This window comes from Peromyscus maniculatus, chromosome 17, assembly GCF_049852395.1.
Source record: "Peromyscus maniculatus bairdii isolate BWxNUB_F1_BW_parent chromosome 17, HU_Pman_BW_mat_3.1, whole genome shotgun sequence".
Taxonomy (NCBI): domain Eukaryota; kingdom Metazoa; phylum Chordata; class Mammalia; order Rodentia; family Cricetidae; genus Peromyscus; species Peromyscus maniculatus.
This window is the reverse complement of record NC_134868.1, coordinates 47,042,746-47,055,645: the sequence shown is the minus strand read 5'-3', so window position 1 is coordinate 47,055,645 and position 12,900 is coordinate 47,042,746. Positions and strand designations below refer to the sequence as shown.

General features: G+C 43.8%; 1 protein-coding gene across 7 annotated transcripts in view; it reads left to right on the top strand.

Annotated features, from left to right (window-relative positions):
- Window positions 1-12,900, top strand: part of Nsd3 (nuclear receptor binding SET domain protein 3) — a 110,717-nt gene that overhangs the window by 56,826 nt on the left and 40,991 nt on the right. For 6 of the 7 annotated variants that reach the window (XM_076553774.1, XM_076553777.1, XM_076553776.1 and 3 more), the window contains exons 6-8: window positions 587-1,102; window positions 3,979-4,105; window positions 11,178-11,278. In XM_076553774.1, coding sequence (XP_076409889.1) covers window positions 587-1,102; window positions 3,979-4,105; window positions 11,178-11,278 — 744 coding nt within the window. Of the gene's footprint in view, window positions 1-586; window positions 1,103-3,978; window positions 4,106-11,177; window positions 12,738-12,900 lie in introns of those variants that run through there. The other variant, XM_076553779.1, reaches the window with a different exon arrangement.

The window sequence follows — 12,900 nt, the reverse complement described above, 5'->3', positions numbered from 1 at the left end:
TTGGCAGTGGCATGTTTAATGATAGTGTTTCTTGGCCCCTGAAAACAAGTCATTTCTATAGTCTTTCTTCTTTTCCGTTATTACTGTTGAGTAAACATGATGTGAAAGGACAACTCCTCTTTGGGGTGTTCGTCAGCAGAGTGACCCATAGAAGAAATGTAGGTAAAAGAACAGATCTTCATGACATTTAATGTAGTAATACTAGCTTGAATGCTTGCTTATTTTTTTTTTTTTTTTGGTTTTTTTTTTTGGTTTTTTTAAGACAGGGTTTCTCTGTGTAGCTTTGGCTATCCTGGAACTCACTCTGTAGACCAGTCTGGCCTCGAACTCACAGAGATCCATCTGTCTCTGCCTCCGAAGTGCTGGATTAAAGGAGTGCGCCACCACCGCCCAGCAGTAATAATAGTTTATTAATGGTGAGGGATCAGCACATTCCATTTATTTGTCTGGAGAATCTGAAAGTATTTATGTGTACTTGAAAAAAAAATGGCAGCGTGCCTGGAAAATACATGTCGGTTTTAATGTGCCTGTTGGACTAAAAAAGATCTCCAAAATTTCATCTAATGCCTGTATCTTTTTTATAAAGATTCGGAAACCCCGGCCTCAGAGAGAACGCGCCCAGTGGGACATTGGCATTGCGCATGCGGAGAAGGCTTTGAAGATGACTCGGGAAGAGAGAGTGGAACAGTACACTTTCATCTACATTGACAAGCAGCCAGAAGAGGCTTCATCCCAAGCAAAGAAGAACGTTACCTCCAAGACCGAAGTTAAGAAACCTCGAAGACCAAGATCTGTGCTCAATAGTCAGCCAGAACAGACCAATGCTGGGGGGGTGGCCTCCTCACAGTCAAGTACTGACCTTCGGAGACAGAGCCAGAGGCGGCACACGAGTGTGGAAGAGGAAGAGCCCCCTCCTGTTAAAATAGCCTGGAAAACAGCGGCCGCGAGGAAGTCCTTACCGGCCTCCATCACAATGCACAAAGGGAGCCTAGATTTGCAGAAGTGTAATATGTCTCCAGTTGTGAAAATTGAACAAGTGTTTGCTCTTCAGAACGCGACAGGAGATGGGAAGTTCATTGATCAGTTTGTTTATTCAACGAAGGTACCTCTTGTTCTCTAGGGGCTTGGGGAAATGGTACTAAACCACTTAAGAATGTGATTTAAGTGCCCTCTGGGTCCACTGCATTTGAAGCACACAGTCTCGTTTACTCGGGGCAGAAAGCTGTGTTCCCCCCTCCCGGTTCCCTGTTGTAAGACTCCCATCTGTAGTTGATTAATCTTGAGCAATGTAGCCAGGATTGAGCTTAGCTCCTGAAAGTCATGGAAAAAACCGGGCAGCTTGCCTGTTTCTCATTTGTAGAGTTAGTTTTTCTTTGTTGTAAAGTATGATTTTTATTAAAATTTTTCTTTTATCTGAATTGTTATATATATATATACAAAAAATCTACTGGAACAATTGTGCTTGCTGATCTGTTTGGTTGTACCGGCAGTGGCTTTTTTGTTTTGTTTTCTTTACATTTTAACTACACAGTTCATTTAACTCAGTGTACCTAAACATTATTTCAGTATGTGTCAGTTCAAGGTGGTTGAGCTGTTTCCTACTTTTTTCTCTCATCTGTCTTTGGAGTTCAATGTCCATCCTCCTCCACCCACCTCTCTAGTGTCTTAGATAGCCCAGGTTAGCCTTAAACTATGTAGCTGAGTATGACCCTGCACCTTTTATTCTCTTCCCTCTGCCTCCCAAGTGCTGGGATTGTAGACATGCCACATGCAGCTGGTTCTAGGAATCCTGCACATTAGACAAGCTCTGGACCAATCGAGCTGTGTCCACCAGCTGTGGCTTACATCTTAATTGAGACTCACCACATTTTCCGGTCAGCCACATGTGGCTACTGTGTTGGACTGTGCAGATTTAGTGAGGATTTCTTGCATGTCCTTAACTCTTCAGATTGTGAGTTCTTATTAGGTAATATACTCCTCTGACTGGGCTTGCTAGTATGTGCCTATTGTTCTAGCACTCAGAAGGCAGAGGCTCAAGGCCAGCCTGGGCTACATAGCAAAACCTTGTCTCAAAAAATAAAAATTTGGGCTGATTATGCCTCCTGACCAGGACTTCTCCTAACAGTTGTGCCTATACCTTGCTCAGTCCTTCTCTTAATCTAGCTTGAAGCTGCTTGAGTCAAGGCCACACTCGGTTTGGCATTGCTGAGCCAGAAGTTTTGTTGGCTTCCTCTTAGCTTAGGTTATCTCAATGAGTTTAGAGACATTTCATTGCTATGTTGATCCTATAATGACCTGTGGTGAGGAAAAGGTGATTCATTGGTATAGATCAGCTACTGAAAACCTCTACCAGTCTGCCCTGGATTTCCACTGAAGGCAGTTAGTCTTTGGCTTGAAGGTGTCAGAGTTTTTTGTAACACTGGAATGTGTGCATACCTCACAACCTGCTCCTTAGTCTAGGGTTTGTGATTTTGATTTAGTTGCATCTTACGCATGTGTATATTAAGGAATGCTGTGCTTTTTTTTCTCCATTACTATATGCACATTAAAATAGCTGATTAAATGTAGGGATGCTTCATACTTAGAACGTTCTTAGAAATGTTAAGGGTTCTCCACTCACCTGTTTCTGCTGGTGGGCTTAATTGATTTCAGTAGGGCTCAGCTCCCCAGAAATGCTTGAAATATAGTTTCCACTTCTCCGTTTTCTTTTTCCTTTACTTTCTCCTCTCCCCTCCTTCCTCTCTTTCCCCTTTCTCATTTCCTTTCCTTGCCAGAGCGAGTTTCGGATCCCTTGGGGCTAGAGCTACAGGCAATTGTGAGCTCCAAAACATTGGTGTTGGGACTGGAACTCGGTTCCCTGGGAGAGCAGCAGGTGCTCCTAACCACTGAGCCATCTCTCTGGCCCCACTGTGACTCTTTTGATAGCAACATTTGCATGTTGTGTGAATGCAAATTGCCTTTATTCTTAGAGATAGTTTTATTTGCTTCTGTGTGAAAAAATACCCCCTTACCCTAAAACTATTAAAGGAAATTCAAGATAAAACTGATCTTTGGGGGCTGGAGAGATGACTCAGCCCTTAGGAACATCCACTGCTCTTGTAGATCTGGCTTTGGTTCCCAGCACCCACATGGTGACTCAACCATCACTCCAGTTCAGAGATCAAGGCCACATTCTGGTCTCTGCAGGCATGCATGTGGTTGGTGCACATACATGCGAGCAAAGTACTCATACACATAAAATGAAAATAAATCTTTAAAAACAAATAATCTTTTGAAAAATAAGTAGAACACTTAAAATGGCTCTTATGTCAATACATTAAAATTACCTAAATTAGGGGCTGGAGAGATGGCTCAGTGGTTAAGAGCACTGGCTGCTCTTCCTGAGGTCCTGAGTTTAATTCCCAGCAACCATATGGTGTCTCACAACCATCTGTAATAAGATCTGGTGCCCTCTCCTGGCCTGCAGACTGAACACTGTATACATAATCAATAAATCTTTAAAAAAAATACCTAAATTAATATCTAAGTTAACTGAACCTGATGTCTGCTCCATGTGACCTCTTTGATCACATTTTATAAACGTAAATGGCATATATCTTTATTTAAAGATATTCTCATCTCAAGGCACATTGGCCTTCTACCTTTGTAACAGATGACTTCACCAAATGACAGTGGTGTAAAGAAAGAAACTGTTCAGACTAGGGACTATTTTGTTTTTGACAGAAAATGGGGTGGTGCAGGTTCATTTATTAAGGGTATTTATCACCTGGACTTAAGGCAAATAGTTTTCATTTTTCTTTCAGGTGATCTCATTGTATATTTTAAAATACATCCTGGTTACTTAATAAAATTTTTCTGATAATGACTAGTCGTAATTGACAAGTTTGAGCAAATTATGATTATGTTAAACCATCTTTATAAGCTCGCGATACTATGTGCCTGCTAATCACTTGTTTTTTATTCTGCCTCATTTTAAAGGGAATTGGTAACAAAACAGAAATAAGTGTCAGGGGGCAAGACAGGCTTATAATCTCCTCGCCGAGTCAGAGAAATGAGAAGCCAACTCAGAACACGTCATCTCCCGAGGCAACATCTGGCTCTGCAGGTGGGTATGACTGACGGGGGCCTGGGTCCGTCCCGAGAGGCTCCGAAGCAGCTTTCATTATTGAAGGGAAACTGTGATGAATGAAAACAGATCGCATTGGCGCACATGCATAAGTATTTCATAGTGAGAAACCTTCCTTTGTTACTTCTGTAACTCCAGTCCCATGGGATCTAACTCCCTCTCCCGGCCTCCACAGGCATCAGGTACGCACACGGTGCACAGACAGACAGACATGTAGGCACAATACTCATCCACATAAAATTAAATTTAAAGATGTCTTGATTTTAAAAGCTATTATTTTAGTAGGGAAAGAATGAAGCAGAACTAGAGAACTTTATTTGCCGTTCTTTTCCCTACAGGAATTTAAATACTAGGATAGTTCCATAATTAAGAATACAGCTGTAAGTTCTATGCTGAGTATGGTAGTATGCATGTAATCCCAGCCAAAAGAAACCAGCAACACCCCAGCTCTAAATAAATAAATAAACTAGATGGGGCGAGTGTAGCTATGAATTGTAGATGTCCCTAAGCCCTTTCTCTTTGCATAGGACAGCAGCTTACTCTTCCAGCAGCAGTAGACATCCTCCTCCTCCTCCTCCTCACCATTTGCTCCTTTCTCCTCTGTTGGAAACACAGTTCTTGGTAGATGTTGCAGTGTCTGTAGCTCTGGACCCAGGACCTAGGTACTCTAATGTGATTGTTCTCTGATTAACAGACACCCTGAACGGAAAACTAAGCACTGTTGCTCTTCCTTAAGAGAGAAATGCCTGAAGCAGGGAGTGGGAGGCAGAGGCAGGTGGATCTCTGTGAGTTTGAGGCCAGTCTGGTCCACACAGCAAGTTCCCCAGGCCTGCCAGAGCCATATAAAACAAAATGAAAGGAAACAGCAAACACAGGAAGAAAAATCCCTGTATTTAGTAAGGGTGTGCCTTTGGAAGGTTGAAGGCTGTGTTTTGATTTGAAGTTTTTTTTTTTTTTTTTTCCAAGACAGGGTTTCCCTGTGTAGCTTTGTGCCTTTCCTGGAACTCACTCTGTAGCCCAGGCTGGCCTGGAACTCACAGAGATCCGACTGCCTCCCGAGTGCTGGGATTAAAGGCGTGCGCCACCACCGCCCGGCAATTTGAAGTTTTAATTACGTTATTTATTTGTGTGTGAGTGTGTGTGCACGTGCACACATGCCATGGCATGCATGTAGATCTCAGAGGAATACCTGTGAGAGTTAGTCTTAGTGTGGGTCCTGGGGATCGAGCTCAGATTAGACTTGGCAGCAAGTGCCTGTATCCACTGAGCCGTCCTATCAATCTAGAGCTATTTTTCAAAAGAACTTGCAGTGGATCTTAGTGTAAACTGGTTGTCTGGTAGGTTTGTGTCATAGCAACAGAACTACATGAGTGATACCGTGACTTATTTCTGTAGTAGTGCTTAACATGACCAGTGAAAATGGAACCTCAATCTCAGGTGAAGAGGCTGCCGCGAGCCTCACAACTCCAAGGCCAGTGTGGGTACCTTAGACCTCGTGCCAAAATCAAACACTGCAGTGGGGTGGGAGCCAGGTGGTGGTTCCACCTGTTACCCAACGCTCAGAAGGCTTAGGCAAGAGCACCACTGTGGGCCAAAGTTAGCTTGGGCTATACTAAGTTCCAGGACAGCCTGGGCTACAGAGTGAGAACCTGCCTCAACAGCTCTTCCCCACCCCATAGGCTTTTTATATAGAGGTCAGTGCTTGCCTGGTATGCAAGCTGGCGTAAGTGAAGAAGAAAATGCTAATTAGCTTGGGCATTTAGAATCTTTATTGTGTTTTTTAAAAGATTTTGAATTCTAAGAAATGATTTTGTGATATAGGAAAATAAATGTTTCTGTTCTGCAATACGTTAGCCATTTTGCACTCTCCTGTAACCCAGATGAGTGGATTATTTTTCCCCCACACTCACCAGTTCTTAAACACCTGCTGAGCGACCTTTTTGTTTGTGAGACAAGGTCTTATTGTGTGTCTCTGAGTGATCTGGAACTCACTTTGTAGACTAGGCTGGCCCTGAGCTCAGCTATCTCCTGCCCCTGCCTCTTTAGTATGGGATTAAAGCATGGGTCAGCTCATCTTTGGTTCAGTCCTCACACTGTCAGACCCTTCAGGATTAAATTTACCTGCTTCTGGGTTCTTGGAGGTAGATTATTGCTGTGAAGCCCAGGCTGGCCCTGAACTCACCACCCCTTGCTCCCACCTCCCAATTGCTGTCCTGACTAGCATCAGCTCCCACACCTTTGGGCTCAGTGTAGACTCCAGAAGGCTCCAGGACTTGGGTTTTTTAAGGACAGGATTCTCCCTATGTAGCCCAGGCTGGCATTGGTTTCCAGATCTGGCTTCACCCACCATGCCTGACCCTATCTCCAGAGTCTCTGGTTACAGCCTGTACATTGGGGTGCTGCTGCTCCCTGCTCTGATTGAGGGGGTCATTTGCTAGAGGGACTCACAGAGGTCAGGTAAGCACTTCATTGAAGCGTACCAGTTTGTTATTAAAGATGCCACAGAGGGTACAGACATGCAGGCAGCTGAAGAGACTCCCTGACAGCAGATGCAGAGAGCTCTACCTTTCGTGTCCTCATCGGAAAGTTCTAAGGCCATAGTTCAGAGGATTTCAGGAGGCTTAATCACGCCTGTACAGCCTGTTGTTAATTTGGCTCCAGCCTGTCTTCCCTTCTTGGGCAGGAATCCGGGCTTGGAACTAAAAACTTAGTGTGGCTCTGTCCTTCTAGTGACTAGCCTCTGCTCAGCAGCCCATCAGAAGTTGTCTCACTTCAGTCAAAGACAGATCCTCTGTCATCTACTTAGAACTAGAGCAAAGACTAAACAGGACAGATATGCGTTTGTACCACTCAGAGAATTAGAAAGGATTTAGGAATGAAGAGCAGAGACCATATACATACTTCTCCTTTTTAAAAAATGACATACTGTTTGTTTGAATGTGTGCCACTGTGGATGTACACAGAGGTCAGGAAAAGCCTGCAGAAATGGGGTCTGTTCTTCCACAGTGGGGTCCCAGGATGGAGCTCAGTCGTGGTGGCACGTGCCTTTACCCACCGAGCCTTCTCACTGGCCCAGTGTGCTTCTTAGTGTACTGTAATAATGTCCTGAACAAATTATCTTCTGGACAAGTCGGGGTGTGGAAAAGCAGACATAGAGCTCTTGAATCAGTAGTAATCCAGGCAAATCTGTGATGGAGGATACAGAGTTTGAATTATTACAATAACTGTATAACAACCGCCATTCAGAAAAAGACTTGGACAAGCTCTCTAAACCGGTGGGAGGGATTCAGGACAGATCATTCAGGAGGGCATTGGGCCCAGTTAAGGAGGCATGTCAGTTTTTATAGCAGCTTTGTTATTTTGTCTTACTTTAAGTGAGATGTCTAGATCTTTATTTATACACCTGTAGTCTCCCAAGAAGGGGGAAAATAAATTCTTAATTTCATACTGGACACTTACTTTTTTTTTTTTTTTTTTTTTCCAATTTTTTGAGACAGAGTTTCTCTGTGGAGCCCTGGCTGTCTTGGGACTCACTTTGTAGACCAGGCTGGCCTTGAATTCAGAGATGCACCTGCCTCTGCCTCCTGAGGGCTGGGATTAAAGGTGTGCGTACCACCACCGCCCGGCGGCTTTACTGGCCACTTCTTAAGTGTCACCGCTTTTATGAATGGGTCGTGTTTCTCTTCTCTCCCCGCAGCTGTTGAACGTGTCTTCGTGTGATCTGTTCACTGTGAAATTCAAGTTCCGCTCTGAACTTGCATCTTTGTTTTCTTTGTTAAGTAGAATGTTCTCATTCTTTGTGCCTAGAAAAGGCAACCAACCGGCTTCCTTCCTTAGACACATAGAGGTTAGGCTCTAAGTTTTGCCTGGAACCTCCCTTCAGGGATGGGTGCTACAGCTTTGGTTTTGGTTTTAGTTTAATTTAACCTTGATGGTTGATAAGCATACTTTTGTCTTTTTAAATGCCGTCTCACTTGTTTGTAAAAATCACTTAGGAGCCCAAAGGTCAGAGGAGAAGTGTGTTTCCCCTTAGAAGCCATTGTCGCACCTCAGCTGCAAGTGGAGCGTTCTTGTACATTAACTGTGCCGCTGCCATATTTCTGTGGTTTGGAGAATGGTATTTACATTCATACTAGGTTACTGCATTCTTTTCCAATCCCCCCCCCAGAAAATAAGTGTAGAAATTGTTAGTGGTTTCAAACGTGTCTGTTCTTTGGGTAGCTTTCAGAGTCATCTTAAGAAGTCACGCTGCTTCCCCTCTGTAAGGCAGGAGGTCGGGGTTGGGGAGGTGGTTTTGTGGGTGGGGTGTCTGCCTGCCACGCACAGTGCCCGGCTGCAAACCCCGGTGCCACCTCACGTGGCAGGTTGGCTCCTGCCTGTAATCCCAGCACTAGAGAAGGAAGCAGGGAGAGCAGGATTCCAGCATCACCCTTGATTAGATGCTGTGTTCATGGATACTGGTCTACATGAGAGCCCATCCCAAAGGAACCAAAAGTTAGATCTGGTCCACGCATCACAGGATGGTAAGGAAGTCCGGGACCTGCAGTCCGGACTGTTGGCCAGCTCCACAGTCGCTCTGGAAACAGGCAGGTCTAGTTTGCTTGCTCGCTTGCTGTTGCTTCCAAGCTGTTTGGTTTTTGGTTTTCTGGGTAGCACTTCAGTACTGATGACTGTACTAGAGCATGAGATCTTGGAAATCCTCAGCTAGTCTGTGAGGGCAGCCTCTCTTGTGTTATGAAACATTTATCAGTTTAAGGAGAAAAGTTGAGAATAAAGGATAGTTCCAGAACTGCCACTGACTTCTGTAACTAGACTGTGACTTTGGTGCTAGAAGCAGATTAATTATAGTTCTGGAATATTCTGCTGCCGCACTGTGGGGATAGGCTTGCCGCTAAAGCACTTGCCAGTGAGCAAGAGGACAGGGGCTTGCATTCCTTGAACCCACACAAGTACCAGATGAGCGTGGTAACCTGCCTCTAATTCTAGCCTCGGAAGGTGGCTGTGGAGACTGTCCATATCAGTGAGCCCTGGGTCTGACTGATTCCTGAACGTGCCTTCACCTGCATGTGCACAAACTTGCACACACACCTGTACACATACATACCTATGTGAACATGCATGCACACGGGTATACCCCATACATACATACACGAAAGGGAAAATGGCTGGTGAGATACCCAGTGGGTACCTGAAGACCTGAGTTTGATTACCAGGACCCACAGGGTGGACGGAGAGAACACACTCCCACAAGTTGTCCTCTCATCTCCACACTGGCACTGTGGCTTGTGTGCCATATACACACACACATACACAGGTACACAAAATAAATAAATGTTTGGTTTTAAAAAAATACTATAGTGTTACCAAGCTACTGACCACCAAAAACAAAATAGTGAGAGTGCGCTTTGTTCTGGAGTTGACCCAAAAGAGGGAAGCATTTCCCTGTAACCCAGAGCAGTGGAACGCAGAACTTTGAAGGTTGCCTTCATTACTGCACGGGAGAAGTTTCTATCTGATTGTAAAGGAGGCACGTGACGGGAGGTCAGAGGACAGTGTGGGGGACTCGGTTCTGTTTATCTACCGTGTGGGTTCTGGGGCTGCAGCTCAGCTCATCAGGCTTGGTGTTAGGCACCTTCACCTGCTGAGCCATCCCACCAGCCCAGGAGGTGAGTCTTCTAAGGAAGGGCCTTCGGTCAGGTGGACTGCAGACCTGACAAATGGTTGCAGTGAAGGTGTTGCTGGTCGTGGTGTCAGAGATACTCATTCCTGGCTCGGTGTTCTTCCAAGCTTCCACGTCAGTTTTCATTTTTCACTGAGGTCCGTGTAAGTTTTTATCAGTGTATTTTTAAGCAATTGTACTGTTTAAAAATCTTAAGCCAGGCATGGTGGCTCATGCCTTTAATCCCAGCACTTAGGCAGAGACAGTTGGATGGATGTCTCTGAGCTGCAAGTCAGCCAAGGCTACAATACTGAGACCACCGTCTCAACACACCACGCACGCACGCACGCACGCACTCCTTAAGCTTATTTTACTATTTAGCATGGAAAAATACCAATAATATGTCCTAATTAGTTTCCCTTGTTTTTATGTTTGTTTGTCTTTATTTCACTTTTTTCTTTTTGAGGTTAGTCTCAGGTAACCTCTTAAGAATGACCTTGAACTTCTGACCCTCATGCCTCACCCTACCAAGTGCCCTGGTTTGTGTGGTACAGGGGATCTTGTGCAGGGCTTTGTGACGTAAAGCCAGCACCCGTGAGACAGGCACGGTTGTCTTTGGTCCCGGGTCTGTGCCTGTCCTGCTTCCTCCTCTGACTCGGTTGGTGTGGCAGTAGTGTAACTTACACAGTGTGCCCACTGCGTTGCACTTTAGAGATAAAATGTGTTCAGCTTACTTAGGGTGCAAAATGTGTACTGGCGATTGGATTTTGAACCAGTGTGTGTGTGTGTGTGTGTGTGTGTGTGTGTGTGTGTGTGTGTGTGTGTGTGCGCGTGCGCACACGTGCATATATGCCTGTGTGTGGAGGCAGCTGGGGGTGTATTTCTCTGTTGGTTTTCACCTTTGGTACAGGGTCTCTGGCTAGACCCCCCTCTGCCTCCTCAGCAGTGGGATTACAGGCATGTGCTGCATGCACCCCTTTCTGTTGATTTTGTTTTAAAGTGGTTGCTGGGGATCTGAACTCAGTCCTTCTGTGTGTATGGGATAGCAAAGCCTTTGGTGCTGATCCGTCCATTCGGTCCCTTCATCCCCTGAGTTACACTTCCTTAAGTGTGTTGACCAGCCTGAAGGAGTAAACTGTGCCTCTGCCGTTTTAAAACTAAACTAAAACAATATCTCCCTTTTGTGTAACTGGGTCTTTTATAGAGCCCATTCTCCATTTATTTGAGCTATTAAATGATTTTGTCTTCCCAAGTGTTTAAAAGCTTTTCAGTGACTTTCACTTAACACTCTGTCAGTAAAAGATTAAAAAGTCAAAACTCTGGCCAGCTCTTAACCAGAGGAGTCCCGCCCTTAGTGAGTTTCCTGTGTCTGTGTGCTTCCGTCCCCCGCAGGCCCTGGAGAGAAGAAGCAGCAGAGGAGGTCCATCAGGACTCGATCTGAGTCAGAGAAATCCGCCGAGGTTGTGCCAAAGAAGAAGACCAAGAAGGAGCAGGTTGGCTTCCTACATGTAGCGAGTTAGAGTGTCTGGGATGTGGTGGCTTATCTCTTGTCACCAGAGAGATCCTCCCGCCTTGGCCTCCTTCCTCAGCTCTCCTTCCATCTGTCCTGCTGGGTTGCAGTGGCAACTTCTCACAGCTGTCCTGGGACGGTGCTGCAGCCTTGTCCCAGGACACAGGGGTGGGGGATGGCAAGCAGCCGGGCAGGACCCTCACCTTCATTCTGAAATTCTGTTAGAAGCACAATGAGTTCATGTTTTCATGAGTTTTACTTGGAACCATCCTGGAGTTCCCTTTTTAAAACTTTGATTTTGGGTTTAAGCTGCTGGTATATATTGTTTTTATTTTTTAAACAAATCAAATTAATTTAATTTATATTCTTATATTTAAGAAGCAGGTAATCATAGATGATCTGTTTTTTTTTTTCCTGTTGGTATCGCAGATCTTTTGAAATGTTATTTTTCCAGTGGAATGGCACTCATCTGGAATCAGACTGTTAGATAAACAATATTCAAGGAAAAAGTGTATGGGGAGGGGATTACATTTTGATTGAATGTGTTCAACTGGTGTAATCAATGTAGTAATATACATGTTAAATTACCTTTTCAAATAACTCTTAGAAATGATTCTGCTATAAATTATAAACTCACAGAATTTTTTTAATTTTTAAAAAGTGAATGAATATCCATTTTTGGATAAGCACTTTGCCACTGAGCTGTGTCCCCAGAATATTCTTTCTTTTTCTTTCTTCATTTTTTTGAGATGGTCTCACTGTATAGCCCTGGCTGGCCTGGAACTCGGTGTATTGATCAGATTGACTGGGCATTCCTAGATGCCTGCCTCGGCCTCCCTGGTGCTGGGGTTAAAGGTGTCTGACGCCACAACCAGATTTAGAACATTTATTTTTTATAGCCCAACCACCTACTATTAAAACAATTCCAGAATTAGTTCCAGTAAGTTTAATATTTTAAAGCCATTTACCATGGAAGAGTATGTACTTTTTTATTTAAAAATCTTCACAATTTTAAATTTCTAAATTTAAAAGCTAACTTTGTGGGTGCTCTATGGTATCACAAGCATATAAAACATTTTTGAGAATATTTAGCTAAAATTTTAGTAATATTTGTCATTTATCATAATTTCCATATCTAGGAAATTCCAAAAAATTTCAAGTCTGACAAAACGATAGTATTTGTTACCAAAATGAAATTGTGACTTTGCCACCTGGTTCCCAAATTCAGTCTGTGACCAGTCAGTTTCAAATTTATAAACAGAATGAGTAAAAATAATGGGACAAATGTTACTGCCACTGTGTTATATATAGTTAGTAGTAGAATAATACCAGTGATTGTTTAGAAGATTTTATATTTGTACAACTAATTGTATCGTACAAAAAGCATTCCTGTTGTATGTTTTTTTACCTGTTGTAAAAAAAAATAAAAAAATTTTTAAAAAGCTTAGAACAATCCTTAAATATTTACAAAATGTGTTTCAACATGCATATTTCACACCTTAAGGAAACATACAGTTCACTCATAGCCTAAACAGGAACCTCTCCACACAGCATCCCTTCCTCTTCCAATGGTTCAGTCTCCCGTACCACGCGTTTGACATAGAC